This window comes from Melospiza melodia, unplaced genomic scaffold (genome assembly GCF_035770615.1).
Source record: "Melospiza melodia melodia isolate bMelMel2 unplaced genomic scaffold, bMelMel2.pri scaffold_91, whole genome shotgun sequence".
Taxonomy (NCBI): Eukaryota; Metazoa; Chordata; class Aves; order Passeriformes; family Passerellidae; genus Melospiza; species Melospiza melodia.
Window position 1 is genome coordinate 999,816 of NW_026948805.1, and position 27,231 is coordinate 1,027,046.

General features: G+C 50.8%; 1 protein-coding gene across 1 annotated transcript in view; it reads left to right on the forward strand.

Annotated features, from left to right (window-relative positions):
* Window positions 1-21,135, forward strand: part of LOC134414022 (zinc finger protein 418-like) — a 32,854-nt gene extending 11,719 nt beyond the window's left edge. Inside the window, exon 4 of the mRNA XM_063148021.1 lies at window positions 20,386-21,135. Within this exon, the coding sequence (XP_063004091.1) occupies window positions 20,386-20,911 (526 nt within the window). The 3' untranslated portion in view covers window positions 20,912-21,135. The remainder of the gene's footprint in view (window positions 1-20,385) is intronic.
* Window positions 21,136-27,231: the final 6,096 nt, after the last annotated feature.

The following is a 27,231-nucleotide window of genomic DNA, read 5'->3' on the forward strand; positions in this document are numbered from 1 at the left end:
TCAAGATAAACTGGACGCCCTACGGAACCTGGTGCAGGAGTAGTTGGACCAGGGTGGAGCTGGCAGGGGGGCTTTGTACAAACCATGAACCAGACAGAGCTGCTGTAGAACATGCCCCGAGCTGCTTTAACTTTCAGCATCAGTCTCATAACATGGTTATGACAATGGGAAGATGCCAGCAGCTCACATTCCAGGCAGCAGACCAGGAACTTAATGTTACAACTTACTTTATAAATTTCTTGACCAATCACACAAAGCAAAAGCACATTGACAGTAGTTCTATCCAATCCCCATAAGCACACGTACCTTTGGTTAAAACAACACTTTCTTATTTTGAATACAATACCTGCTTGTAAGCCTTAAAACACAATGCACCGAGCTCCATTATTAAGCTTTAACCTTCCCAATATCTTGCTAGATAAACTTTCTGTAGCTTAGAGAGCTATTCAGACAAGTGTTAATGCACAGACCATTGTTCTATTTGCCCTTGCTTTTCTACAGTTTAAATAATTCTTTTGCTGACCTATCTCATGGCTGCTGTATAGCTCTGCTCACAGTTCTGCTCTCTCTGAGGCCTGCATCTTGCAGCTTTCCCAAAATCCTTTAATTTTGTGGATTCCCACACAAGGTCATCTGGAGCCTTCTACCAGTCTCCGGAACACTCCTGTCTTCTGCATCAAAAAGAAATCTGGGAAATGGAGGTTGTTGCGAGACCTCCAGAAGGTCAATGCTGTGATGGAAAGCACGGGAACATTGCAGGCGGGCATGCCATCGCCTACCATGCTTCCCGCAGACTGGCCGGTCCTCATGGTGGATCTGAAGGATTGTTTCTTTATGATTCCTTTGCATCCCGATAACAGACTGAAGTTTGCCTTCTCGGTGCCAGCGATTAACGAGGCTGAGCCTGCACAGAGATACCAATGGAGGACGTTGCCCCAGGGCATGCAGAATTCTCCTGTCTTGTCTGGAGTTCACAAGCAGTTTCCTGATGCGCGTCTGTATCATTATATGGATGAAATTTTGGTGGCTGTATCCTCTGAGGATGAGCTGCTGAGGATTCAGCCTCGGTTGCTCAATGCTTTGCATGCTCATGGACTGCAGGTGGCTCCAGAAAAGGTTCAACAACAACCGCCTTGGAAGAACTTGGGGGTCAAAACTCTGGAACGGACGATCCGTCACCAGGAGGTGCAATTTGTGCATTCTGTGAAGACACTGAATGATGCTCAGAAATTGGTGGGTGTCATCACTTGGTTACATCCGTTCTTGGGACTAAGCGACACACAGCTGTCTCCTCTGTATGATTTGTTGAAAGGAGACTCTGATCTTGATAATGGAGCCCTGGGAAAAGTTAAAGATAGAATCTAAAATGTTGGGCTTTGACTTTTCCCAGATCAACTGCACTTGCGTAAGCAGAATGATAAATTATATAATTGTTAGATGTGATGATTGTTTAGTAATTAAATATAATTATTATATAACCATAAGAAGAATAATGAGAAACTATGTTGGAAATTCAGAGGGGGGCCAAGCTTACTGAAATCTATGTATACAATAGAACAATATAAGTTTCATTATTAACATGAAAGTTATATAACGATAGAGTATAAAAACATGATCATCTTGGATGCATGGTTGGGATCAGATTTGGGTAATACCCCGATTCCCAGAGCTCTTAAATAAAAAGCACTGCATATAATCGCTCTGTGATTATGTGTTTTTGAACGCTAACAATCTAAAGTCGCCTCGCACGCTGACCCCTGAGGCGCGTAAGGCGTTGGAGGTGGCTCAGCGAGCTGTTTCGGCTTGTCAGGTTTAACGCATTGATCCCTCCGTTGATGTCACTGTGTTCATCACCACTCCAGATTCGCATCCCACTCCATCATTGGCCAAAGGAGTGAGAAATGGTTGATTCCTTGCACGTTCTGGAATGGGTTTTTCTGTCCCATCAGCCGCAGAAGACGGCAACCCCATTGTTTGAGCTGATCGCTCGCTTGATAATCAAATGCCAGAAACGGTGTTTGCAATTGATGGGGGTGGATCCCGCAAAGATCACATTCCCAGTGAAACGGGAGGATTTTGACTGGAGCTTTGCAAACAGTGTGTCCCTGCAGAGTGTTCTGGAAAACCTTTCAGGGCAGATCATTTATCATCTGCCCAGCCATAGGCTACTGCAATGGCAAAATTCACACAAATATCTTTGCGGCCCAAAAGTAGCCAGGAACCCGTGCAAGGACCCACCGTCTTCACCGACGGTTCAGGGAGAATAGGAAAGGCCATTGTTACCTGGAGGGATGGATCTGAGTGGCAGGTTCTGGAAGGCCATGGGGATGGGTCAGCCCAATTGGTTGAACTGAACGCTGCTGTCATGGCACTTGAGAAATTTTCCCAGGAACCTTTCAACTTGGTCACGGATTCCGCCTGTGTGGCTGATACCGCACAGAGGTTGGGTCATCCGGTTTTGAAGGAGGTCAGCAATCACAGAATCACACACAGAATCACAGAATTTCTAGGTTGGAAGAGACCTTTAAGGTCATCAAGTCCAACCCATGTTCTAATACCTCAAATAGATCATGGCACCAGGTGCCACATCCAGTCTTCCCTTAAACACATTGAGGGATGGTGACTCCACCACCTCCCTGGGTGGATGATTCCAGTATTTGACCACTCTTTCTGTGAAAAACTTCCTCCTTAATTCTAGCCTGTATCTCCCTTGGCGCAACTTGAGACTGTGTCCTCTTGTTGTTGCCTGAAGAAAGAGACCGACCCCCAGCTCACCACAGCCGCCCTTCAGGAAGTTGAAGATCCTGCCTTGTTTCATTTACTGAAGACCTTGTGGTGTGCCATTCAGGCCCGGGTTCATCCATTCTATGTTCTGCATGTGAGGAGTCACACCGATTTGCCAGGTTTTATAGTGGAAGGTAACGCAAGGGCTGACAAGTTGGCTAACCCAGCGTGGGCAGCGCCTCAGCCTGATACACTCGCACAGGCCGAGGCATCGCGTGGGTTTTTCCACCAGAACACACATACCCGGCAGAAGCAGTTTCAGCTGACGCCAGCTGAGGCTCGTGACATTGTCGAGTCGTGTGATGACTGCCACGCACTTGCTCCGCCTCTACCAGCAGGGGTAAATCCCAGAGGCCTTAGGGCCTTGGAGCTTTGGCAGACCGATGTCACCCAGGTTGCCGAGTTTGGCCGGCTCCAGTATGTGCATGTCACTGTGGACACGTTCTCCTCTGCTGCGTGGGCTTCTGCTCACACTGGGGAGAAGGCCCGTGATGTCCTCGCCCACTGGAGGCAGGCCTTTGCGGTTCTGGGCATACCTTCTACAGTAGAAGTAGTAGTAAAATCTATGTATTGTACAAGTGGCCTTGCCCCGATCCTGGTTGTTCTAAATGGGCCGCAGTTGTGATGTCCTTAATTGGGCGGCAGCTGTGGCCAATGAAGATAACTGGGATAAAAGGGAGTGGGTCGGCCCGTCAGGGAGAGCCTTGGAGGAGCCCTGAAGAAGAAGCAGGAACAACACTGCTGTGAAGAGCTGCTTGTGAGAAAACCACTGAGAAGGTATGGGACTCTAGAAATATGAAAACAACAATACGAATACAACGATTGGTGACCCCGACGTGATAGAAGATAGGACAGCTGAGAGCTGTGGCAGCCTGAGAGCTGGGACTCCAGAAATAAGATAATAACCATATGAATACAAGAATTGGTGACCCCGACATGATTGAAGATATGACAGCCGAGGGGTGTGGCAGCCTGAGAGCTGGGACTCTAGAAATGTGAGAATGACAAGTGGTGACCCCGACACGATGTAAGATGGGATAGCCGAGAGCTGTGGCAGCCTGAGAGCTGGGACTCTCAGGGATTTGCTAGCAAACCACCCCAAACCACCCCAAAATCCCCAAATTTTGTTGTCAAATCACCCCCAAGCCACTCTAGAAATGTGATAACAACACCTTCTACTGTTAAAACCGACAATGGTCCTGCCTGCGCATCGCAGAAGGTGCGGCAGTTGCTGCACCTGTGGGGTGTCTCGCACAAGTTTGGTGTCCCTCGTCCTCCGACTGTTAGCGTTCAGAAACACAGAATCACGGGGGATTATATGCGGTGCTTTTTATTAAGAGCTCTGGGAATCGGGGCGTATTCAACCCAAATCTGACTCCGACCATACATCCGAAATGATCATGGTTTATACTCTATCGTTACATAACTTTCATGTTAATTATTAAACTTATATTGTTCTAGTGTATACATAAATTTAGCCCCTCTCTGAATTTCCAACATAGTTTCTCACTATTCTTCTTATGGTTATATAATAATTACATTTAATGACTGAACAATCATCACATCTAACAATTATATAATTTATCATTCTGCTTACGCAGGTGCAGTTGATCTGGAAAAGCACAAAGCCCAACATTTTAGATTCCATCTCTAATTTTTTCCAGGGCTCCACTGTCACAACTGGTTGAGCTCTTGTAGAACGCGCTCGTGGTGCTTGGGAGCGGCTTCTTCAAAAACCAAAACGGGGAATGCAGGGTGAAACCCCGCACGGCCGGTGGGCAAAGGCTTTGTGCACAGTCAGCCATCTCACTGTGTGCAGAATAATAAAATAAAAATCATAATATATTCTTTTTGATAAAAATCATCAAAAAATCAAATGGTTTTTAGTTTTTGAATTTGTATTTATTTATATTTGTATTTGTATTTGTATTTATATTTATATTTATATTTGTATTTATATTTATATACTTGTATTTGTATTAATTATATTGTTATTATAATTAGAATTATAATTATTATTTTTTGAATATTTATTTGTATTATTACGTTTTGAAATTTTTGTATTATTTTTTCATAATGATAATCCTCAAATCATCCTGTGATTCTGAACCACCATCTCTCGTTGCAGGCTGCAGACGAGGCACAAGGTTTCTTTTCCATATTGTTAATTTTCTCTTTTTTTTCTTTTTTAAATGGAAAAGGGTGAGATGTCGCCCTGGTTTTTTAAGATTTTCTAAGCCTTCTGATGTTGACATTCTTGTAGTGAACTTTCTCACACAATTTCTGTAAATAACTCATTGTTTTCCATTCCTTTATGGAGGAGGAGAAATTGATGGACTGTTGGTTTGAGCAGGGTCATTGGAGAAGTGGCACTGTCACCTTCCAGTCCACTGTCACTTTTGGAAATCTATAAATTATAAATGTTGGAGTCAGAAAATAAACTTCACATTTTGTCACTTTTGGAAATCTATAAACTATAAATGTTGGAGTAGAAAATAAACTTCACATTTTGTCACTTTGGAAATCTATAAATTATAAATGTTGGAGTCAGAAAATAAACTTCACATTTTTACACTTTTGGAAAATTATAAATTATAAATGTTGGAGTCAGAAAATAAACTTCACATTTTTACACTTTTGGAAAATTATAAATGTTGGAGTCAGAAAATAAACTTCACATTTTTTCACTTTTGGAAATCTATAAACTATAAATGTTGGAGTAGAAAATAAACTTCACATTTTTACACTTTTGCAAAATTATAAATGTTGGAGTCAGAAAATAAACTTCACGTTTTTTCACTTTTGGAAAATTATAAACTATAAATGTTGGAGTAGAAAATAAACTTCACGTTTTTTCACTTTTGGAAAATTATAAACTATAAATGTTGGAGTCAGAAAATAAACTTCACATTTTGTCACTTTTGCAAAATTATAAATGTTGGAGTCAGAAAATAAACTTCACGTTTTTTCACTTTTGGAAAATTATAAACTATAAATGTTGGAGTAGAAAATAAACTTTGTCCATGTGAGACTGCGTGGGCCAGGGTCCAGAGCCGGCCGGGTTGGATTTGTGCAAGAGCCCGAGACACACAGAATTCTTACCCCAAACCAGCCGAAAATGCCCAAATTTTGGGTCAAGCCACCACAAATCCACAAATTTAGGATCAAACCACCCCAAACCACCCCAAATCCCCAGATTTTGTTGTCAAATCACCCCCATACCACTCCAGAACCCCCAAATTTGGGGTCAAACCACCCCAAAATCCCCAAATTTGGGGTCAGACCACCTCAAGAGCCCCAAATTTTGGTTGAAATCCTGTCCTAAATTACCCCCAAAGCCCCAAATTTGGGATTAAAGCATCTCAAACCACCCTAAAAGCCCCAAATTTGGGGTCACACCACCCTAAACCCCCCAGATTTGGGATTAAACCACCCCAAAACCCCCAAATCCCAAAAATTTGTTGCCAAATCACCCCATAAGCCCCAAATTTGGGGTCAAACCACCCCAAAACCCCCAAAATTTGGGGTCAAACCACCCCAAAATCCCCAAATTTGGGATTAAACCACCCCAAAACCTCCAAATTTTGTTGTCAAACAACCCCCAAATCCCCAAATTTGGGATCAGACCACCCCAAGGCACTGTGGTAGATAGGGACAGGCGCTCCGGAAGATCTCGTGATGTCATGGAAAGGCAGGACCCCCTGTTCCTCTAAGATAAGAGATCACCCTAGGGGTGCGGCCCCACTAACAGTAGTGCCAGTAACTTTCCATTCCTTACCCAGTACTTTTCCATTCCCTACTAACCATAGATAAGAAGAACAAACCCCCTTTTGATGTAGAGACCCCTTAGACTATAAAACCCCACGAGAAGAAGTAATAAACGCCTTTTGACCGTCCACCACATTGGTGTCTGCGTGTGTCATTGGCCCAAGCGACCCTGGAGAGTTTGGGTCGCCATGCTGATCCTCAGAACCAGGTCGCCTGCCTTGATCCAGAAGGCAACATCTGGTGCCGACACCCGGGAGCCGATCTGTGCCCGGGGAACGGGGATTCTCCTGGACAGAGGACAGCGGCTGTGGCAGCAGGCCTGACCACAGCGGGAGGGACGCCTCCGGACCAGCGTGGACCATGGAATCCACAGCGAAGGTCGTAAGTCAGGCTCATGAGCAATGGGGAATTAAAGGTGAGCTCAGGAACTCTAATCTTGCTATTGCAAGGCTCCTAGAGCTGGGGACGATCGAACGTCCGGTAAATATATTATATTCGGAAGCGTGGGAGAAGTGCACTGCCGCCTCAGCAGAGGACTCTAAGTCCACAGGCAGTGGTAAAAACCTCAAAGCGTGGGGGAAAGTAGAAGAGGCCCTACGCAAGACGTTAGAAGAACAGGAGACGCGGGAAGCCGCGCGTATACGTTTATTAGCTACACCAAAGCTGGGGGTGGGGGCCATGACACAGACCGCCTCTGAGAGCGATCAGATTGACGGCGGGAATATGCAGGGGCCGGGCGCGTTCTACCCCTTCCCGAGCCCGGACCCCCCGGAGCCCCCAGGAGACCCCCCGGAGCCCCCAGAGGACCCCCCGACCTTCCCGCGGAGCCCGCCAGGTCCTAGCCCCCCCGCGGAACCGTCCGAAAAATCCGCGGTTTCTCTATCCGTCTCTTCCCCGCCGGCCGCCGGTCTGGCGCAAGAAGCAGAGCAGCGCGCGCGATGCTTCTGGCAGGGACTCGCAGAGGAGGCGCGGAACGAGGCCGGATTGTCGGACCCCGCCGGGATCAGTAAAAACTCGCCCCTGCCATGTGCGTTTAAAAATGGCGCCGAACCACATGGCGAGGGCGGAAGGGAGGAGGCGGGGGGCAGAAATGCAGCCAGCCTGCTTAACAACGCATGCGCGGGCGAGCGGGGAAGGGGGGCAGTCCCCGCAGTAGAGTGCAAAACCAACCAGAGCGCTCTATTCAAATTAGGTCCTTTTAGGGTAAGGACCTCCCCCGGCAGGAGGCGGGGGGACCCCAGGGAGAGGGAGCGGCACCACCCCCGAAGGGAGGAGCAGGGTCGAAGCCGAACAAAACGGCACGGAGCGCTGGAAGTGTACCGGCAGTCAGCTTCCACCTCAGAGTCAAGTAATAGCTGCTCAGACAGCTCGGAAGAGCCAACCGAGTCCGGCTGGGACTCGGAAACTGAGAGAGCAGAATTAATGCGGTTTCGAGCGAAACCGAATAAAGCTTTTAACAATATCGGGAAACAATCGCAACACAAACTCGCCGATTGGGGAAAAATAAAAGCAGCCTGTGGGGACTGGGCACCGGCAGCCTCCATGCACGCTTTCCCGGGGTGGGTTGCCGGAGCGCGGGGGAACCAACAAAGGGCATATACCCCAGTTAACCCAAAAGAAGCCAAAGCGGTTTCAGAAATAGGGATCAACTCTGCTGTAGTACCCACTCTTGAGGACGACCTTTCTAGCAATAACGATCTGCTCACTTTTGATATTACGCAAATAAGCCACATGCTTTTTGATGGGGCCGGGCGGATTGTAATTAAGCAGGAGTGGCAGGACAACCGCATTAGCCCAGGCTTCCGGGGAAGGGCAGCAACTCAGCGAGCTGTCCCCAGCCGGCACAGCTTTCCCTGGCAGCACCCTCACTCCAAGCACGCCCGAGAGGGACCTGTAGGAGCTACAGGAAGACACCTCGCTAGGGACTGTAGATCCCGGCCCCGGGGAAACGGGAGAGGGAGGGGGCGCGCGGGCCATGCTCAGCCTCCTCCCACTGCAAATGCGAGACGGCCCATCTATGCCAACCCCCAGTGGGGCAGGGGACCCTCATACCCCATGCCCCCACAGGGAGCAGTCAATTTCACATCCCCGCCAGCAACACAATGGCAGAGTTATGCAGCACCCTCAGCACCCTCGCACTCCCCACCGCCACAAGCCGTGCCAGTGTCACAGAGCCAGCAGGAGGTGCCCCAAAGCGGGATCCCTGGGTGGCCTTGGCCATGAGAATAGGGAAGGAGCCCCTGATGGTGTGGGGGACATGCCGCCTTTATGGCAGTCAGGATCCCCACGTCATAGGGCTCCAGTTTTGGGTGGACACGGGATCAGACTGCACGATTTTTCCCCAAGCACATTGGCCCGGACATTGGCAATTTAAAGAAGTCCCTCCAGTGAACGGAGTGGGAGGGCAGTCCTGGGCGTGGAAAAGCACCCAGCTGGTGGCTTTAACACTTCACACAAAAAAGGGACCAGGAGTGTCAACATCAGCAGCAGTCCTAATGCTGGAAGAAGCACTCTCCTCGCGACAGGGCACTGTGTCAGTCATTCACATCAACAGCCACGACCCAGTCAAAGGCCACTTCCAGATCGGCAACAACAAAGCGGACGCCGCAGCGAAAGGCATCTGGACATTGCAGAAGGCCTGAAAAAGGCACAGATCGAGGAGCAGAGAAAGGCAGAGCTGGAGGACGAGAGGGACCACAGGAGAGACGTGGATGAGGAGCTGCAGCAGGGGAAGCAGAAGCTGCCGCAGCGAGCGACAAGGATGAAGCTGAAGGAGGAGGAAGATGTGCGGGAACTGAACGCGCTGTTCCTCAGTGCCAAGTGCAACATGACCTGGGACAAGCAAGTCCTGGAGAAGTAGATGATCCTCGAGGAACTGGCGGAAGAAGAGAAGCACCTGAACAAGATGATGGAAATGGAGCGGGAGAAGGGCATGGAGGTCCAGGAGGAGCGGGAGCGCCAGAGGAAGCAGGAGCTGGTGAGAGCCCGGCAGGGCATTGTGAAACAGATGGAGCAGAATGTAGAGGAGCGGGTATTGAGGGCTGAGGAGCTGTACCAGGAGGGCCAGAGGCAGCTGGAGCGACTGGAGCAGATGAAAAAGGGAGGATCAGAAGGCCTGGGAGCAGAAACAGGAGCGGAGGGCCCACAGGTGGTAATTAGAAACGAGCTAGGCGAATGGGAACGGGGCTGGAGGTTGATGCTCACGGGGCGAGGGTACACAGCTGTCAAAAAGGACGGCAAAATCAGGTGGTGTCTACTTGAGTCAATCAAGCCCGACCTTCACAACTAGCAGAATGAGACTGATGAGAGTTGTGAGTTTCTGTTTACAGGACATGCTCATGGGACGTCCTCGTGATGCATACATCCCCATTCCAGACGAAAGTGACAGACCACCAAGCCGCCAGGCAGCGCCCGAGAGACCCGCACGGGTGGAACCCAAGCGTCAACGGTGTTTCTGTGTGATTTTGCTGTTGGGGCTTGTCGCCAGAGGGCAAGCCAGCCCAGACCACTACCCCCATCGGCCCTTCAGGTGGGTCATGCAACACCTTAGTAGTGACAAGGTGCTCAAAGAAATCACCACACCGAACGCCCCATCCTTCGTGCTCTGCATCACCGACCTGTTTCCAGGACAACCAAAGGTAGACCCCCATTCCCCACACGCCACACACATGTACCTATCCTACTGGTGCCCAGCTTCAAACCCTGAGAAAAGCTACTGCAGTCACCCAGGTGGGGACATTGTGGGCACTGGGGCTGCGAAACCATCGTCACAGATGCCAGACCGTCGGGGCCTGGGTGGGAGCCACAAGAGCCTGACAAATTCTTACAGTTCAACTGGGCACCCATCGGTTGAAAAACACCACTCTTCTTTCATGGAACCTTCCATCAAAATTGCCATAAAGTCCCAAAAATTCGGACATGCACTAACTACAACATGACAGTTTTGCAGCCGCATCACCCCAGTTGGGCAATAGGCAGAACGTGGACAGTAGTCCTTCAAGGGTCAAAAGAGAGGGTGAATGTGCGAATTATTAGGCTCCAACCGTCGGCACCCCGAGTGGTCGGACCCAACAAAGTGATTAAAAGCGTGCCAAAAGGGAGAAACGCGACCCACCCCAAAGCCTTGCCCGCAAGGGTCGCTGATATCCCAACCGGCCATGCGGAAGCCTTTCAGATAGGCCGCTCAGCCGAGTCAGACTCAGACCCAATCCTTCGTATATTAGAAGCTACCTTCCAATCCCTGAACGAATCTAACCCTAACCTAACCGAATCCTGCTGGCTTTGTTATGATGTCGAACCTCCCTTTTACGAAGGAGTCGCTTTAAACACTCCCTTCAGTTACTCCACAGCAGATTCACCCAACCAATGTAGATGGGACACCCCCCGCAAAGGAATCACAGGCCGGGGAAGATGCTTTGGCAATGCAACCCTAGCTAGGCGGAAAATCAACGTCTGCACCAAAGTGGTCAAACCCAACAGGAAAAACAATAAATGGGTAGTCCCATCGGCATCTGGGATGTGGGTTTGCCAGCGATCTGGAGTGAGTCCGTGTGTGTTCCTTGCCAAATTCGATGACTCTAATGACTTTTGTGTCCAAGTTCTGATTGTTCCTAGGGTCCTGTACCACGGAGATGAAGAAGTGTATCACCTTTTTGAGGAACCCAGCCGGCTCCACAAAAGAGAAATAGTAACAGGTATGACTATCGCAATGCTGCTGGGCCTAGGAGCAGCCGGAACGGCCACAGGAGTCTCAGCCTTAGCGACACAGCACCAAGGACTGTCACAGCTGCAGGCAACGATTGACGAGGACCTGCAGAGGATCGAGAAATCCATCTCCTTTCTAGAGAAGTCAGTCTCCTCACTCTCAGAAGTAGTCTTGCAGAACAGGCGAGGACTAGACCTCCTGTTCATGCAGCAAGGGGGCCTGTGTGCCGCCTTGAAGGAGGAGTGCTGCTTCTATGCAGACCACATGGGAGTTGTGAGAGACTCCATGGCAGAACTCCGAAACAGACTGGCTCAGAGACAGAAAGAAAGGAATGTCCAACAGGGTTGCTTCGAGTCCTGGTTCAATTGATCACCATGGCTAACCACCCTTATTTCTACCCTAATAGGTCCATTGGCAATGCTACTTTTAGCTGTCACCTTTGGATCTTGCCTGCTGAACAAGCTAGTCTCATTCATTCAGACCTGCCTAGAACGGGCCAACATCCTGTTCATAGGCCGGGAACAACTGCTGTGAATTCGACCTGGGAACACTGCCAGTCACAAGATTTTCTAAGCTTGCCTGGCAAAAATCTTACCCAGGTTTACCAAACCCCTTTCTTTGTCAACAACCTCATGCCTCATCTCAGTACCTATGTATATGACTACCTCGTTCATTTGTGAAAAAGGGGGGGGGGAGATGTGGTAGATAGGGACAGGCGTACGGAAAATCTTGCGATGTCACGGAAAGCAGCAGGATTCCTCTCCCCCTAACGCATAGTGATAAGGGATCACCCAAGAATATAGACCCCCCTAACACTAGTAACTTTCCACTCCTTATTAACCAATTACAGTAAGGTAAGACCCCCTGACGTAGAGAAAAACCTCCCAGATTACAAAATCCCACGAGACGGGGCAATAAAGGCCTTTGGACCGTCCACCACGTTGGTGTCTGCATGTTCTTGGCCCGATCAACCCTGGAGAGTTTGGGTAGCAGTGCCGTTTCCTCAGAACCAGGTCGCCTTGCCTTGCATCAGATGGCAACAGGTGGAGCATCCCACAATGGGATGATGGAATTTTATCAGTCCTGCAGTGACACTCAATGGCCCATTAGCAGAAGATGCTAATGATAATGCCCTGGAGGGCATTATCAGGGCTGAGTCATGGAAGAGATAAAGAACACTAACCGCCTGTTTATAGCAGTTGATGAAGATGGGGATTGAAAACATGCATTTGGTTACATCTTGCATGGCAACCTGAAACAGTGGGGTAATCCCTGCTCAGGGGGTGAACACCACCCCCCTTACCCAACCTGGCTCAGGTGTAAAACCCCCACCCTGGGAAGGCCACACACACAGGGGATAATGTCGTACTTGCCCTGCTCCAGGGGAGGTCTCTGTCCCTTGTCATTCCATTGCTCTCTCCTCTTTTCTCTTTCTTTCCAACTCTCTCTCTACCTCACATTTACTGTTCAGTAAAATCCATTTTGGATTTGGTCTTGTTAGCACCTTAATTGGGGCAGAGGCATATCTCTAACAATTTTCTTAACCGTATTGCCATATTATTTTGACACAGTGAGTTCAGGGCACTGTTCTCTGACCCCAAGTGCCTTTGACAACAGCATGGTTCCCTCCATTGAGGAGGTTGTGGTTCTTTCTGGAAGAACTCTTGGAAACTTGGACACAGTGCCTCCTTCATCCTGGGGACCTTATGGAACTTATAAAAGTTTTATTTCTTTATGGGAGAAATGATGAGGGAAATGGCTTTTATGGGTGGCCAGTGTAAAGAAAATAATTTGCTGTCTTTCCTTATAAAGTTATTAAAATCACTGGAGGAAATGGACCATATGTTACCAGCGAGACTGACAAGGTTCATTAACCCCATGGTGAGGAACGCAAGGCAGCTGAAAGTCCCACAAGAAGCCCAGCTCAAGGAGCTAAATTTCCAAATAAGTCCTGAATTCCCAGGCTTGGGGGCTTTACCAAATGTGAAAATTATTTTTCTCTTGATCCCTGTCACCTTTGTGACTGCTACACAGAGCTTTCCATTCCTTTTAATAACCTGTTTTGGGCCAAATTTCCACTTTCCTTTTATCGGAACCTGTCAGCAGCTGAGCTGGAGCTGTGCAGGAAGCAATGAATATTGGAATTGCCACATCACTGCTTGGATTGTCAGTTTATTCATGTTTGGGATTTGTTTGCGCTTTCATCACAAGTTACTTGTGGGAAGAGGATATATTCATCAAAGTGATTTATGCAGAGTCAAGTTTGATTTCTGCCAAGTTTATTTTGTCCAGTGCCCAGGGGATGCTCAAGGGGTCTCTGTGCCTCTCACACTGGGGGATGCTTGGGAGGGGTTTGGGGGTGTTTTTCCTGTCCCTGTCACCCCAGGGCATTCCCCAGGGGGTCTCCATCATTTTCACCCAGGGAATGCTTGGGGGTTCTCCCTCCCTCTCATACCCTGTGCCAGGGGATGTCTGGGGCAGTCTCTGTCCCTCTCAGCCCAGGGGATGCTCGGGGGTCTCTGTCCCCTCCCTCTGTGGGATGCCTGGGGGGTCTCCATCCCTCTGGCCTCAGGCAATGCCTGTGCAGGGCTGGGGACCAGGGGCTCTGTGTCCCTCTCACCGCTGAGGGTGCTCGGGGCTGGGGGGGCTCTCCGACCTTCTCACACCTGGGCAGGCCGGGGGGGGTCTCTGTCCCTCTCAGCCCTGCTGTGACCCCACCCAAACATCATCGGGCTCAGAGGGACAGAGACACCCCCAAAGCCCCAGAAGGGCTGAACCCGGGATTTGATTTGGGGCTGAGGATTTAGGAAGGGGCTGGAATTGGGGCTGGGCTTGGAGTTGGGGCTGAGGATTTAGGAAGGGGCTGGAATTGGGGCTGGGCTTGGAGTTGGGGCTGAGATTCGGATTAGAGCTGGGATTGGGGTTAAGGCTGGACATGGGATTGGCTTTAGGGCTGGGGTTGGGATTGGGTCTAGGGCTAGACAAGTCTGGCACTGGGATGAGATTAAATACAGAACTGTGAGTGTGTCTAAACATGGAGTGAGATTGAGACCAGGATCAGGGTCAGGTTTGGGACTGAGCTCACCCAGGGCAGGACGGGGGGATGTCACTGCAGGATGTCCCTGGCATCATCCCAGCCCTCCTCAGGCACCTCCAAACATGGGGGACAGCTGGGTGCCCCAAGATCCAGGTCCTCCCATGCTGCCCCTCAATACCAGGCAAGCATTCCCTGAGGGCAGCCCTGACTGTCACCACTGGGGCTCTGGGATCAGTCCTCACATCTCTGTGGAGCAGCAGCAGACAGGATGAGAGATTCCCCCGCCCCGTTTATCCTGTGGAAAGGTGAAGTCCAGCTGCCCTTTTCTTCTGGTGTCTCCTCCTCTCCTCAGCTGAGGATGTCAAACTCCCCAGGAGCAGGAAAATCCCCATTCCCTCTTTCCTTGTGGCTGCAGCCTGGAACATCCACCCAGAATGAAGGACTTTCTGGCAGCCCTGGTGAATGACACTGGCAAGAGGTTTGTGAGAAGGGGCTGAAATTGTATTTTGATAGTAAAAAAAAGGTGCAAAATTATTCCTTTCTGTTATATTCCTTTTCAGTCAGTTCTGGTCTGTTTTCAGAGTGCCACCTTCTCAGCTGACTGTGTTTGTGCCCTCTTTTCTCTCCTGCCTCTCTTTCCCTGCTCTGTTTCTCTCTCAGTGTCTCCCTTGACCGAGGGCAGCTCACACCAAAGACCGCGCCCAGATTTAATTCCCAATTCAGGAGCTACAACAACCATGGGGGAAGTTATGAAGGCTCGCAGTGAAATACCACTGTAAGATCTTGTTCCACTTGGCTTTTGGCTCCTTCTTGACAGCTTTGCCCTCAAGGGCAGGAACATCTTTTCATAGCTGAGAACTGGAATTCCAGACCCTGCAGTGTGTGCCGTGGATTCCCGAGGCTCCCAGGGTGCCGCTCCTGCCGTGCCTCCCAAGGGGAGAAGCTCCAGCAGCTCTGTGGGCTCCCAGAGCACATAGCAAAGGTGGCTTTGATGGACATTTTCCAGGGACTGGGGTGGGAAGGGACCCTGTCCATGGATTACGACCCCGCGAGGGAGAGACGCCTCTGCCCCAGGGAAGGAGCGAATGAGAGCGTGGGAAAGCAACCGACGATTATTGAGCGTGGACTGAACGGAACAAGAAATGGGGAGGAGAAAGGGAGAGAAAGAAACCGGGAAGAGGTCTCAAAGAGAGAAAGAAAAAGGAAAGAGGTCTCAGAGAACAGAAAGAAACAGGAAAAGGCTCCCGCCCGGCCTCCGCAGCTCCCAGCAACAGCCGCAGGGCGTAGCGCCTTTTACAATTCCAGCCAATCAGAGGACGCGGTAAACAATTTCCAGCCAACCAGAGCTTTTCTCGCCGATGACTCACCGGTTGCCAGGCGGGCCCGCAGAGCCCGGCGGCCCCGGAGCGGAATTTGGGGCTCGGGCCGGGGGACGGATCCGCCCGGGGGGGTCCCCGAGCCCCTGCCCAGCCCTGGGGCCGATCGGGGGCTCCCCCACCCAGCAGCCGGTGCTGCGGGGCCGCGGGGCAGAGCGGTGGGAAAGGGGGCTCCGGGCTGGCAGCGGAGGAAATGCGGGAGGAAGAGGAGGGAGAGGAGGAGCAGGAGCAGGAGCGGGAGAATCGCGGCGCTCGCAGCGCCCGCACGCCGAGCCTGCAGCACCCCCTGCCCCGGGAGCAGCGCCCCCAGCCCCGAGCCGCAGGTGAGGGCAGAGGCCGAGCTCGCCCCGGCTCCAGCCAGGGGTCTCCGGGAGGATTTTTTGGAGAGTGTTTGGAGCCGGCAGATCCCGGACTCGAGCCCCGGATATCTCCGGGCTCCCCAAGAGGAGCTTTCTCGGGGGGAGAGGAGCCGCGATCGCCCCTCGGAGGGTCCCGGGGGTCCACGTGGGGATGGCCCGGTGCCGACGGGGCGGGACATTGGTTTTGGGGATCCCCGTGAGAGCCGGGGCTGTGGAACGGGGGACCCCCGGGGCGGGGAGAGGGGAAGGGGCGATACCGGAGCTGGGGGACCCCCGGCAGCCCAGAGATGAGGCGGGGACGGGACCCCCTGACCCTGACAGGGGCGTGTCCTGGGGTGACTTCATGATGCTCGTACCCCATCGGTCTGTTTAGCCCAGAAATGAGTTCTGCACCTTTAAGGCTGGTTCTGAGAGCAAAGGGGAGGAGGAAGAAGCTGCAGTTTGTTTTCATACACTGCACTCACTCCTCCACATTCCAGCTGCTGGATGGACAGAGAGCAGGACAGAGCTCTCCTTTGCTTTTAGTTAGTTTTTAGCTCGCTGAGGCAGAGAAGTTCCCTGGACTGTGGTTTTTCTTTTTCTTTGGAGCTGTTTAAATCTGCTCTGCACTGAACAGCCAGAACACCACCGGCAGCTCGCACCTGTGACCCACCTGGCTGAGCCTGGGCCAGCATTTCCAGTGCTGGAGGGACTGAAAAGAGACTGATAAGAGACTGATAAGACACTGAGTGCACGGAGCTACAACCCAAGGAGGGACTTTCGGAGTTTGTCATCTATTTTGGAGCAGCAGGAGGTTTTATTGCTTAATATTGTTCAATTTTTGTGCTGGTGAATGCTTTGCCTGTAGAATAAAGTTTTTTTCCACTTTTCTCCCCAGAAATATTTTCCCGGACTGGCTGAGGGTGGGGCTGCTGAATCGGCATTCTAGAGGAAACTCCTTTTGGAGGGTTTCAACCGATTTTGCCCTAAACAAGGACAGGGTGGTGGAAAGAAAGGGGAACCCCAAGTGGCTGGATTGAGAGGAGTCTGGAGAGGGGGACCTTGGGACTCCAGAACCTCCCAAAATCCAAAAGCAGGACCCTGGAGAGGGGGGATCCCCAGGACCCATGGGATCCCCACCAGCCCTGAGATGGGGGACCAACCATAACCCAAGAGGGATGAGACTGGAAATGGGAAACTCCTGGTAGGTTTTGTGATTCACTCTTGATTTTTGGACATCAGGTGACTTCTAGAAAAGGACATGGGTGGGAGGAATCCCCAACGCAAGGCATTCACAGCTTGTTTTTCCCCAAACCAGGATTTTCCCTAAACCTTCCCACCGTAACATTCTCCCTGTCCCGCTCTGGGTGAGCTCAGTCCCAAACCTGACCCTGATCCTGGTCTCAGTCTCACTCCATGTTTAAACACACTCACAGTTCTGTATTTAATCTCATCCCAGTGCCAGACTTGTCTAGCCCTAGACTCAATCACAACCCCAGCCCTAAAGCCAATCCCATGTCCAGCCTTAACCCCAATCCCAGCTCTAATCCGAATCTCAGCCCCAACTCCAAGCCCAGCCCCAATTCCAGCCCCTTCCTAAATCCTCAGCCCCAACTCCAAGCCCAGCCCCAATTCCAGCCCCTTCCTAAATCCTCAGCCCCAAATCAAATCCCGGGTTCAGCCCTTCTGGGGCTTTGGGGGTGTCTCTGTCCCTCTGAGCCCGATGATGTTTGGGTGGGGTCACAGCAGGGCTGAGAGGGACAGAGACCCCCCCGGCCTGCCCAGGTGTGAGAAGGTCGGAGAGCCCCCCCAGCCCCGAGCACCCTCAGTGGTGAGAGGGACACAGAGCCCCTGGTCCCCAGCCCTGCACAGGCATTGCCTGAGGCCAGAGGGATGGAGACCCCCCAGGCATCCCACAGAGGGAGGGGACAGAGACCCCCGAGCATCCCCTGGGCTGAGAGGGACAGAGACTGCCCCAGACATCCCCTGGCACAGGGTATGAGAGGGAGGGAGAACCCCCAAGCATTCCCTGGGTGAAAATGATGGAGACCCCCTGGGGAATGCCCTGGGGTGACAGGGACAGGAAAAACACCCCCAAACCCCTCCCAAGCATCCCCCAGTGTGAGAGGCACAGAGACCCCTTGAGCATCCCCTGGGCACTGGACAAAATAAACTTGGCAGAAATCAAACTTGACTCTGCATAAATCACTTTGATGAATATATCCTCTTCCCACAAGTAACTTGTGATGAAAGCGCAAACAAATCCCAAACATGAATAAACTGACAATCCAAGCAGTGATGTGGCAATTCCAATATTCATTGCTTCCTGCACAGCTCCAGCTCAGCTGCTGACAGGTTCCGATAAAAGGAAAGTGGAAATTTGGCCCAAAACAGGTTATTAAAAGGAATGGAAAGCTCTGTGTAGCAGTCACAAAGGTGACAGGGATCAAGAGAAAAATAATTTTCACATTTGGTAAAGCCCCCAAGCCTGGGAATTCAGGACTTATTTGGAAATTTAGCTCCTTGAGCTGGGCTTCTTGTGGGACTTTCAGCTGCCTTGCGTTCCTCACCATGGGGTTAATGAACCTTGTCAGTCTCGCTGGTAACATATGGTCCATTTCCTCCAGTGATTTTAATAACTTTATAAGGAAAGACAGCAAATTATTTTCTTTACACTGGCCACCCATAAAAGCCATTTCCCTCATCATTTCTCCCATAAAGAAATAAAACTTTTATAAGTTCCATAAGGTCCCCAGGATGAAGGAGGCACTGTGTCCAAGTTTCCAAGAGTTCTTCCAGAAAGAACCACAACCTCCTCAATGGAGGGAACCATGCTGTTGTCAAAGGCACTTGGGGTCAGAGAACAGTGCCCTGAACTCACTGTGTCAAAATAATATGGCAATACGGTTAAGAAAATTGTTAGAGATATGCCTCTGCCCCAATTAAGGTGCTAACAAGACCAAATCCAAAATGGATTTTACTGAACAGTAAATGTGAGGTAGAGAGAGAGTTGGAAAGAAAGAGAAAAGAGGAGAGAGCAATGGAATGACAAGGGACAGAGACCTCCCCTGGAGCAGGGCAAGTACGACATTATCCCCTGTGTGTGTGGCCTTCCCAGGGTGGGGGTTTTACACCTGAGCCAGGTTGGGTAAGGGGGGTGGTGTTCACCCCCTGAGCAGGGATTACCCCACTGTTTCAGGTTGCCATGCAAGATGTAACCAAATGCATGTTTTCAATCCCCATCTTCATCAACTGCTATAAACAGGCGGTTAGTGTTCTTTATCTCTTCCAGGACTCAGCACTGATAATGCCCTCCAGGGGAGATATCTTCTGTGAATGGGTCATTGATTGTCACTGCAGGACTGATAAAATTCCATCCTCCCATTGTGGGATGCTCCGCCCAGGGGGAGGATCCAAGCATTCCTACCTGGATATAAGCTGAGACTTGCCACACCAGGAGCAGCTTGCCTACTGGATTGCCAGAGGACAAGAGCTCCATAACCACCACTGGACCTCCAAAGGAAGACCAGACCCTTCTGCATGATCACTGCTTCAACAGAATCACCTTCATCTCTCCAACAGGACTGCAGTCACCATTTACTGGGACAGCTGCCACCACCCTGACCAACAGGGTGTCAGGTTATATCCTGACTCTGTCAGTTTAAGGCAGTGTTTCTGTATCATTGCCTTGATCTTAGTTTTCTTTTAAATTGTAATTCTCCTTAAGATGCTCCAAAGGTTTGCCTTCAAACCAGTACAAAAGAAAATGGGCGCACCCTTTGTTTTCTTCCCAAACCAGGATTTCCCATTCCCAAACCTTGATTGGATGGAGAAGGAGGCTGTGAGGAAGACGAAGGAGCCCCGGGACACCCAGATAGGTGAGGAGGAAGTCAGTTTCTATTTCCCCCTCTCTCCTGCTCCATCTCCCAGCCCAGCACAGGCCCCGGCTGCAGGACAAATCTGCTGTCAGCCCTGTCCTGCCAGGGATGTACTGGAGGGATCTCCTTCCCCTTCCCTCTGGCATGGAGGCAAATCCCATCCTCTCCTTGTCCTTCCTTCCCCAGGGAAGAAACTGAGGATGGAGACCAGGGAAGAAAAATCTGCAAGGCAGAACCTCGTGAAAGAGACCGTTTTGAGTGATTCTAGCACACAGGAATCCAACAGGGAAGAAAAACCTCAGGAATCCCCCATGAGGAGGGGCTCCAAACCCAGCCCAGGGTGCTCTGAAGAAGAAAGAGCCACCCTGAGCCAGGAAGGTGGACAGAGCTTCAGCCAGAGTTCAGAGCTGGTGGTCCATAAAAAGCTTCATGATGGGGAGAAGCCCCACAAGTGCTTGCAGTGTGGGAAGAACTTTAGGTGGAGCTCCAACCTGATCAGCCACCAGATGATCCACACCAGGGAATGGCCCTACAAGTGTGGGGAGTGTGGGAAGGGCTTCAGCTACAGATCCAACCTTGTGACCCACCAACGTCTCCACACTGGAGAGAGGCCCTACGAGTGTCCCCAGTGTCAGAAGAGGTTTCCGAGCAGCTCCAATCTCCTCCAGCACCAGCGGATTCACACTGAGGAGAGGCCCTTCCTCTGCCCTGAGTGCGGGAAGGGCTTCAAGCGCAACTGCAACCTCATCAAGCACTGGCGCATCCACACTGGGGAGAGACCCTACCAGTGTGCCACATGTGGGAAGAGGTTTCAGACAAGCTCCCATCTCCTCCTGCATGAGCGGATTCACACGGATGAGAGGCCCTTCCACTGCCCCGACTGTGGGAAGGGTTTCAAGCACAACTCCACCCTCATTACCCACCGACGCATCCACACAGGGGAGAGGCCCTACAAGTGTCCCCAGTGTGAGAAAAGCTTCACCAGTAGCTCTCACTTGACCAGACACCAACGGACCCACCAGTAAGGGAAGCCCTGCAAATGCCAAAAATGCAGGAACAGCTTCATGCACCACTCCAGCTTCATCCCCCATTAGAGGGCCCACATTGGGAAGAACCCTGGTGATCCAGTTTCCCTGTGGTCTATGCTGGAAAAACACCTGTCCCTTTTCCTGCCCTTGCCAAAGACATGATGTGGGACGGAAGAACATGAGGGTCTGGCCATGGCCGTGTCATTACATTCACTCGCACCTCAGAACATTGGCAGGGGCAGGAAAGGGACTCCCTCTCTCTCCCTGAGGAGAAGGGTGTCCTTTCCAGACAGGGGAAATTGTGGCCAGGAAGAGCCTGTTGTTGATGTATTAGTTTTCCCAGTAAACTGTTTCATTTATCCCTTCTGTTATCAATATAATTTCTTTTTCTCTTTGTTCCTTATCTCATTGTTGTTCCCAATAAATTGTTCTTATCCCAGCCCAGGATCTTTGCCTTTTGTCCTTTCCATGGGAGGCGGGAGGGCAGCGAAGGCAACACGGTTTTAGCAGGGGCAGGAAATTGGGGAATCCCATTCCTGAACCCCCGCCCGTGGAAACTGAGAATCCCAGCTGGTCCCAGCCCTGGTGGCCATGGCAACAGCCTTGGGAGCGGGTCCCTGGCTGGGGCTGTGGGAACCTCTTCCCTCTGGTGCCCAGGGACAGGAGTGGAGGGAACGGCTGCAGCCGAGTCGGGGCAGGCTCAGGTTGGATGTCAGGAAAAGGTTTTTGCCCAGAGGCTGCTGGGGCCCTGCCCAGGCTCCCCAGGGAAGGGTCCCAGCTCCAGGGCTCTCTGAGCTGCAGCAGCGTTTGGACAGCACTGCCAGGCCCAGGCTGGCATTTTTGGGGTGTTCTGTGCAGGGCCAGCAGTTGGACTGGAGGATCCTGATGGGTCCCTCCCAGCTCAGCCAATTCTGTGGTTCTGGGATCCCGTGAGCCTGGGGATGGGGGCTGCCAATGGTTGCCATGGCAACAGGCTGTGGCTGCAGGCCTGAGCTGGTGTCCATGGCAACCACCCCTGGCATGGGGTCTCCATGGAGCTGCCAAGGGACTGACCATAGCAACAGGGGGCTGGTGATGGTTGCCATGGAAACTGACCATAGCATCAGGGGGTTTGTGATGGTTGCCATGGAAACTGACCATAGCAACAGGGGCCTGGTGATGGTTACCTGCTAAGGATCAGATTTTTCACAGGCCCTCAGAGGCGTTCCGTGGGGACATTCCAAGAGTCTCCAGGCTGTTCCAGAGCTGGAATGTCACAGGCACAGACAGGGGCTCCATGGACACCTTCCAGGGCCTTCTGTGGATGGTAAAGAGCCCTGTGGTCAGAGGCACTCTCAGCCATTCCATGGTGACATCCCAGGTCACCTTGGGCTGCAAAGGCACCGATCTGTCACAGGCACTCACGGGGGTCCACGGTGACATCCCAGGAGTCCCCAGGCTGCCAAAGAGCCGGGATGTCCCAGACACTCACAGGGGTTCCTGTCATGGGCACAGTGGGAGCTTCAGGCAAAAGCTTTGTTTCTTTATTGGAGAAACTCCTCCTGATACATGAGGTGCAGAAAGTACACCCAACAGCCACCATGGATCCTCAAACCCTTGCAGGGCTCCTAGACTACTAAAATTCCTTCTAAGAGAGGAGACTGGGAACAGCTGGATCCAATCCCAGCCCAAGAATTTGTCAAAGGTTAATGTGTAAAGGATTGGAGAGGTGGAATTGAACTTTACCCCAATTTGTCCCACAGGATTAATGATGGAATACCAGATATATTTGTATAAATACAGCTCTGATTGATTCTGATCATGATCGGACAGAAAGATTTTAACCTGAGCTATTTACTCCACAGTTCAGGATCTTTATCAAGTATTAGAATATAGTGCTCTAGGAAGCAATTTTGAAGTCAACAGATTGGTCTATGACATCTGAGAGTTTGTTGTAGAAGTCACTGAGCAGCTACAGCATCATAGAGGAGATTTTGTGACATCACAGAGCAGGCTGTGGCACCATGGCATGGCTGGATGACATCATAGAGCTGGCTGTGAGGTTCAAAGTATGTGCTGTGACATTAAAGAGTGCCAGTATGACAGCACAGAAAAGGTCTCGTGGCATCACTGAGGGGTTTGTGACATCACAAAGCTGTCTGTGACATCATAGTGTGAGGCAATAGAGCAGTCTCTGCCATCATCGAGGGTGGCTCTGTGACATCAGAGAGTGGGTTGTGACATCACTGGGTGGCTGTGTAACATCATAGAGCAGGTTGTGACATCACAGAGACTTCTGTGACATCACAAAGCAGATGTAGCACATCATAGGGTGGCATCTCATAGTTAGCTGTGTGAGATCACAGGGGCTGTGTGACAACCCAGAGTGGGCTGTGACATCACTGGTGGCTGTGTGACATTGCAAAAGAGCTGTGTGGCATCATAGGGGCTGTGACATCACAGGGGCAGTGTGACATCACAGGGGCTGTGTGAGGTCACCGGGGAGGTCACTCTGCCCCGGTCCCCTCACAGTTCCCCTAGAGCAGTCCAACCCTGCTCGTGCACAGCGGGGTCCCCTGTCATCCCAGGTCCCCCCTCCCCCGGCCCCGCAGCCTCCCCCAGAGGATGTTCCACGAGATCGACCCCAGAGCCTGACACGGGGACGGGGGGACGGGGCCCTGGGGGTGGCACAGGGGGACAGGGACCCTCCGGCAGCGTCCCCATGTCCGCCAGGGCCAGAGCTTGGGCCAGGGCTCCTTCACCCTGTTATGAATGAGGCCTTGAGAGCGCTGAAGAAATCCCCAGCAAGGGAGCAGCAAAAACCAGACTGAATATTAAGGGACAGCAGCACAGAGTTCCTTGGCAAGAGTCACTCTTCTCCTGACTGGACACTTCAGGCACAACAAGGAAACAAAGCAACAACAAAACCAAACAGAATCCAGGCAATCAAACCAGAAATGAGCTGAGAACTGTACCAGTGTGTGTGAGACACAAGGACAGTGAGGGCAAGGTTAAAATGAATAAAGAAATAAAAGCTTGACAAAGGTCAAACTTAACAGGACTTCACTGATACCTTAACCTTAACTGATATCTTCAACTTCACAATTTAGGAAAAGAACAGCACTTAACAGAATTTAACCTCACTTACAACCAATGACTTAGAGATTTATTAGTGGAATAACATTAAACAATATTCAACTTAGCTTACAACATAGTAAACTTTGCAAAAAAAAAAAACCTCATAACTTATTTGTCATGATGTAACCTTACTTACAGGCCTGACTGACTCAGCTATCCAAGGCACTACAAGCCCTCAGAGAGCAGCATTTCTGCCACATTTCCCTAGTACAGGCACTCCCATGTACACACAGACACAAAAATCAGTGCTAGACACCTGTAAGAAATCCTCCTGAGGGCAGGCAATGCTCACTGTGGATCCTTTGGCATCTCCCCAGCAAAGGCCAAAGGGTTGAACCTGGAGGAGCCTGGAGGAATGGGGGGATCAGCGCAGGCTCCATCATTGTTTGGGATCCCCAAGTGCAGCAAACGGGAGAGTGCCCGGCTGGGAGAGGCCCCACTCAGAGGGAGTCGCTGGCCCAGGAGAGCTCCAAGGGCTCCTTTTGGAGTGCTGTTTGCAGGGCCCCAAGAGAGGGGCTTCAGTCCCAGCAATGGCTCATCCTGGCCACACTTGGCATCAACAGCTTTCTTTGGCACTGTGAGAACAGGGATGTTGTGCCACTGAGGGAACACAAACAGTTCCCAGGGCTGCTCCTACAGAAACCAGGAGCTGGGTGCGCAGCAGCAGTGCCTGGAGCAGACAGTGTTTGTGATGAGCTGCAGAGGAGCTGAGCCCAGGGGCTGTTGGCCAAGGCCGAGGCCCAAGGAGCATTTCTCATCTGGCAGGGCAGCCTGAGAAGGGGAGGGGGGAATGCAGCAGCACAGGGCCCATGGAACCAAGGGACCATTGTGACACTGTGGGGCCCTGTGACACCAAGGGACCATTGTTATACTGTGGGGCCCTGTGAGACCATGGGACTACCTTGACACTGTGGAGCCCTGTGACACCAAGGGACCATTGTGACAGTGTGGGGCCTCATGGAATCATGGAGAGCACTGTGACATTGCTGGGCTTCATGGAACCAAGGGGATCGTGCTGACTCTGTGTGGCTCCATGGAATGTAGGGATTGTTGTGATACAGCAAGACCACATGGAGCCAAAGGTTCATTGTGACATTGCAAGTCCTTATGTAATCATGGAGAGGCCATTGTGACCCTTCACAGCCTCATGGAACCAAGGGGCCATCGTGACACTGTGAGGCACCATGGAGCCAAGAAGATCATTGTTACACTGAGGGGACTCATGGAATCATGGAGATCATTGTGACACTATAAGGATCCAAAGCATTGTGACACTGTGAGGCCTCATGGAACCAGTGAGACCATTGTGACCCTGGGGGTCACCACAGAACCAAGAGGACTATTTTCATACTATGGGGCCTGGTGAAACCAAGAGGCCTTTGTGACACTACACGGCTGCATGGAGCCAAAGGTCTATTGTGACATTGCAGGTCCTCCTGTTATCAACGGACCATTGTGAGACTGTGGAGCCAAAATGAGACCATTGTGACACTGCAAACCTCCAGGGTCTAAAGGTCCATTGTGACATTGCAGGGCTCATGGAACAGAGGAGTCCTGTGACATTGTGGAGCCTGGGGAACCATGGAGACCATTGTGACACTGCAAGGCCTCATGGAATCAGTGGGACCATTGTGAAACCTGGGAGCCACTGTGACACTGTGGGATCCCATCGAACAAGGGGTCCATTGTGACATTTCAGGTCTTCTTGTAATCAAGGAGCCATTGTGGCAGTGTGGAGCCCCACAGAACCAAGGCACCATTGTGACACTTCAGGGCCCCATAAAAACAAAGGAATACAGTACAGGTCTGGCTGGTTTGACCATCCAAGAGGTCAGGCTGACCTTGGCATGTTGAGGGTCTCATCCACTATTGAAACAGTGGTGCTTCATGCTTTCCTTCCTATGGAAAAGATCTGACATTCTGCTCCAGGCACGTATGGCCAGAATTGGAGTTTCACCTCCAAATTTCCTTATATCCAGGGATTGTTCCCATAGGAATATTGCCAGGACAAGTCTGGATGGCAGTGGTTTCATGAGGGTCACCACTCATCTGTTCCCAAAACACTTGGCAAGATGTCGAAGGAGGGAGACCAGGACACCAGATGGTCATCAACAGGTCCCCTTTATTGAAGAAAGCATCAGACACTTATACAGCAAGTAATAAGCTTATGAATATTCTGTAAGCCAAGCGATCTATTGGGTAAACTATACCATCAACTCTTCCTCATTCCTTTGGGCCTACGTTCTCTATTTCTTACATCTCTCTGTCCACTCGTTATCATACTCAGCTAGGCCCAAGGACACGCTATCTTGCAGGTGCAGGACTTGGAATTAGCCACGGCCTTGTACTTTTCCATTCTCTAGTCGGCTAAATTCCCAACAGACACCCTGCCTGCAAAAAGGGCCTCTGCCCTAGTTAGGACATCTTTACCAAATTGATTCGGCTGTGTCCCCTCTCCTCAAACCACTCTTTGACAAAACTCTCCACACTTCCCCCGTTTTGTTCTTGGACAAGGAGGCTAGTCTGCCAGGTTCTTTCTATCATTTGGCTGACCATGTTTTGAATACAATTTAAGATACAAGGCAAAATAAGCAAAAGCATCAAAATCACACCCAGTATCTCTATAGCATATGTCACAAAGTTTCTCAGCCACAGTCCAAGTCCTAAGTTTTTAAGCCATTTGTCAATTCCTAAACCCTCTTCTTCTTTAAGATTGTGAAGTCCCTGCTATAATTCTTTTACCTTTGCATGAATAGATACAGAGTGATTGGACAAATTCATGCAACACATTCCCTCAAACTCTTCAGATCCATGACCTTGTGCTAAAAGCAAAAAATCTATAGCGTCTCTATTTTGCAAAACAGCATGATTAACACTTTGCACATCTGCGGTTAGCATATCTAAAATTTGTGACGTCTTGTTTAGCTCATCCTTGGCCCAGCATCCCAATTGCTTTGCTAAGTTCATAGCTTTATTTGCAGCTCCTCCTGGCAAGATAGTTGAAACTATCTCTTGCTTTAACTCACTCCAAAACTGTGGGTCCTATCTGGCTGCAGTCTAAGTCATGCAGGCTGCGTCTCTTCCTGCTTGAATTTTGACTCAATTGCATTAATAAAGACACATTGGGGTGAAACAATGACAATTTTCCCAAATAGCAAGGTCCACCCTGTGGCCTGGCTGATATACCATTCCAAGCTCTG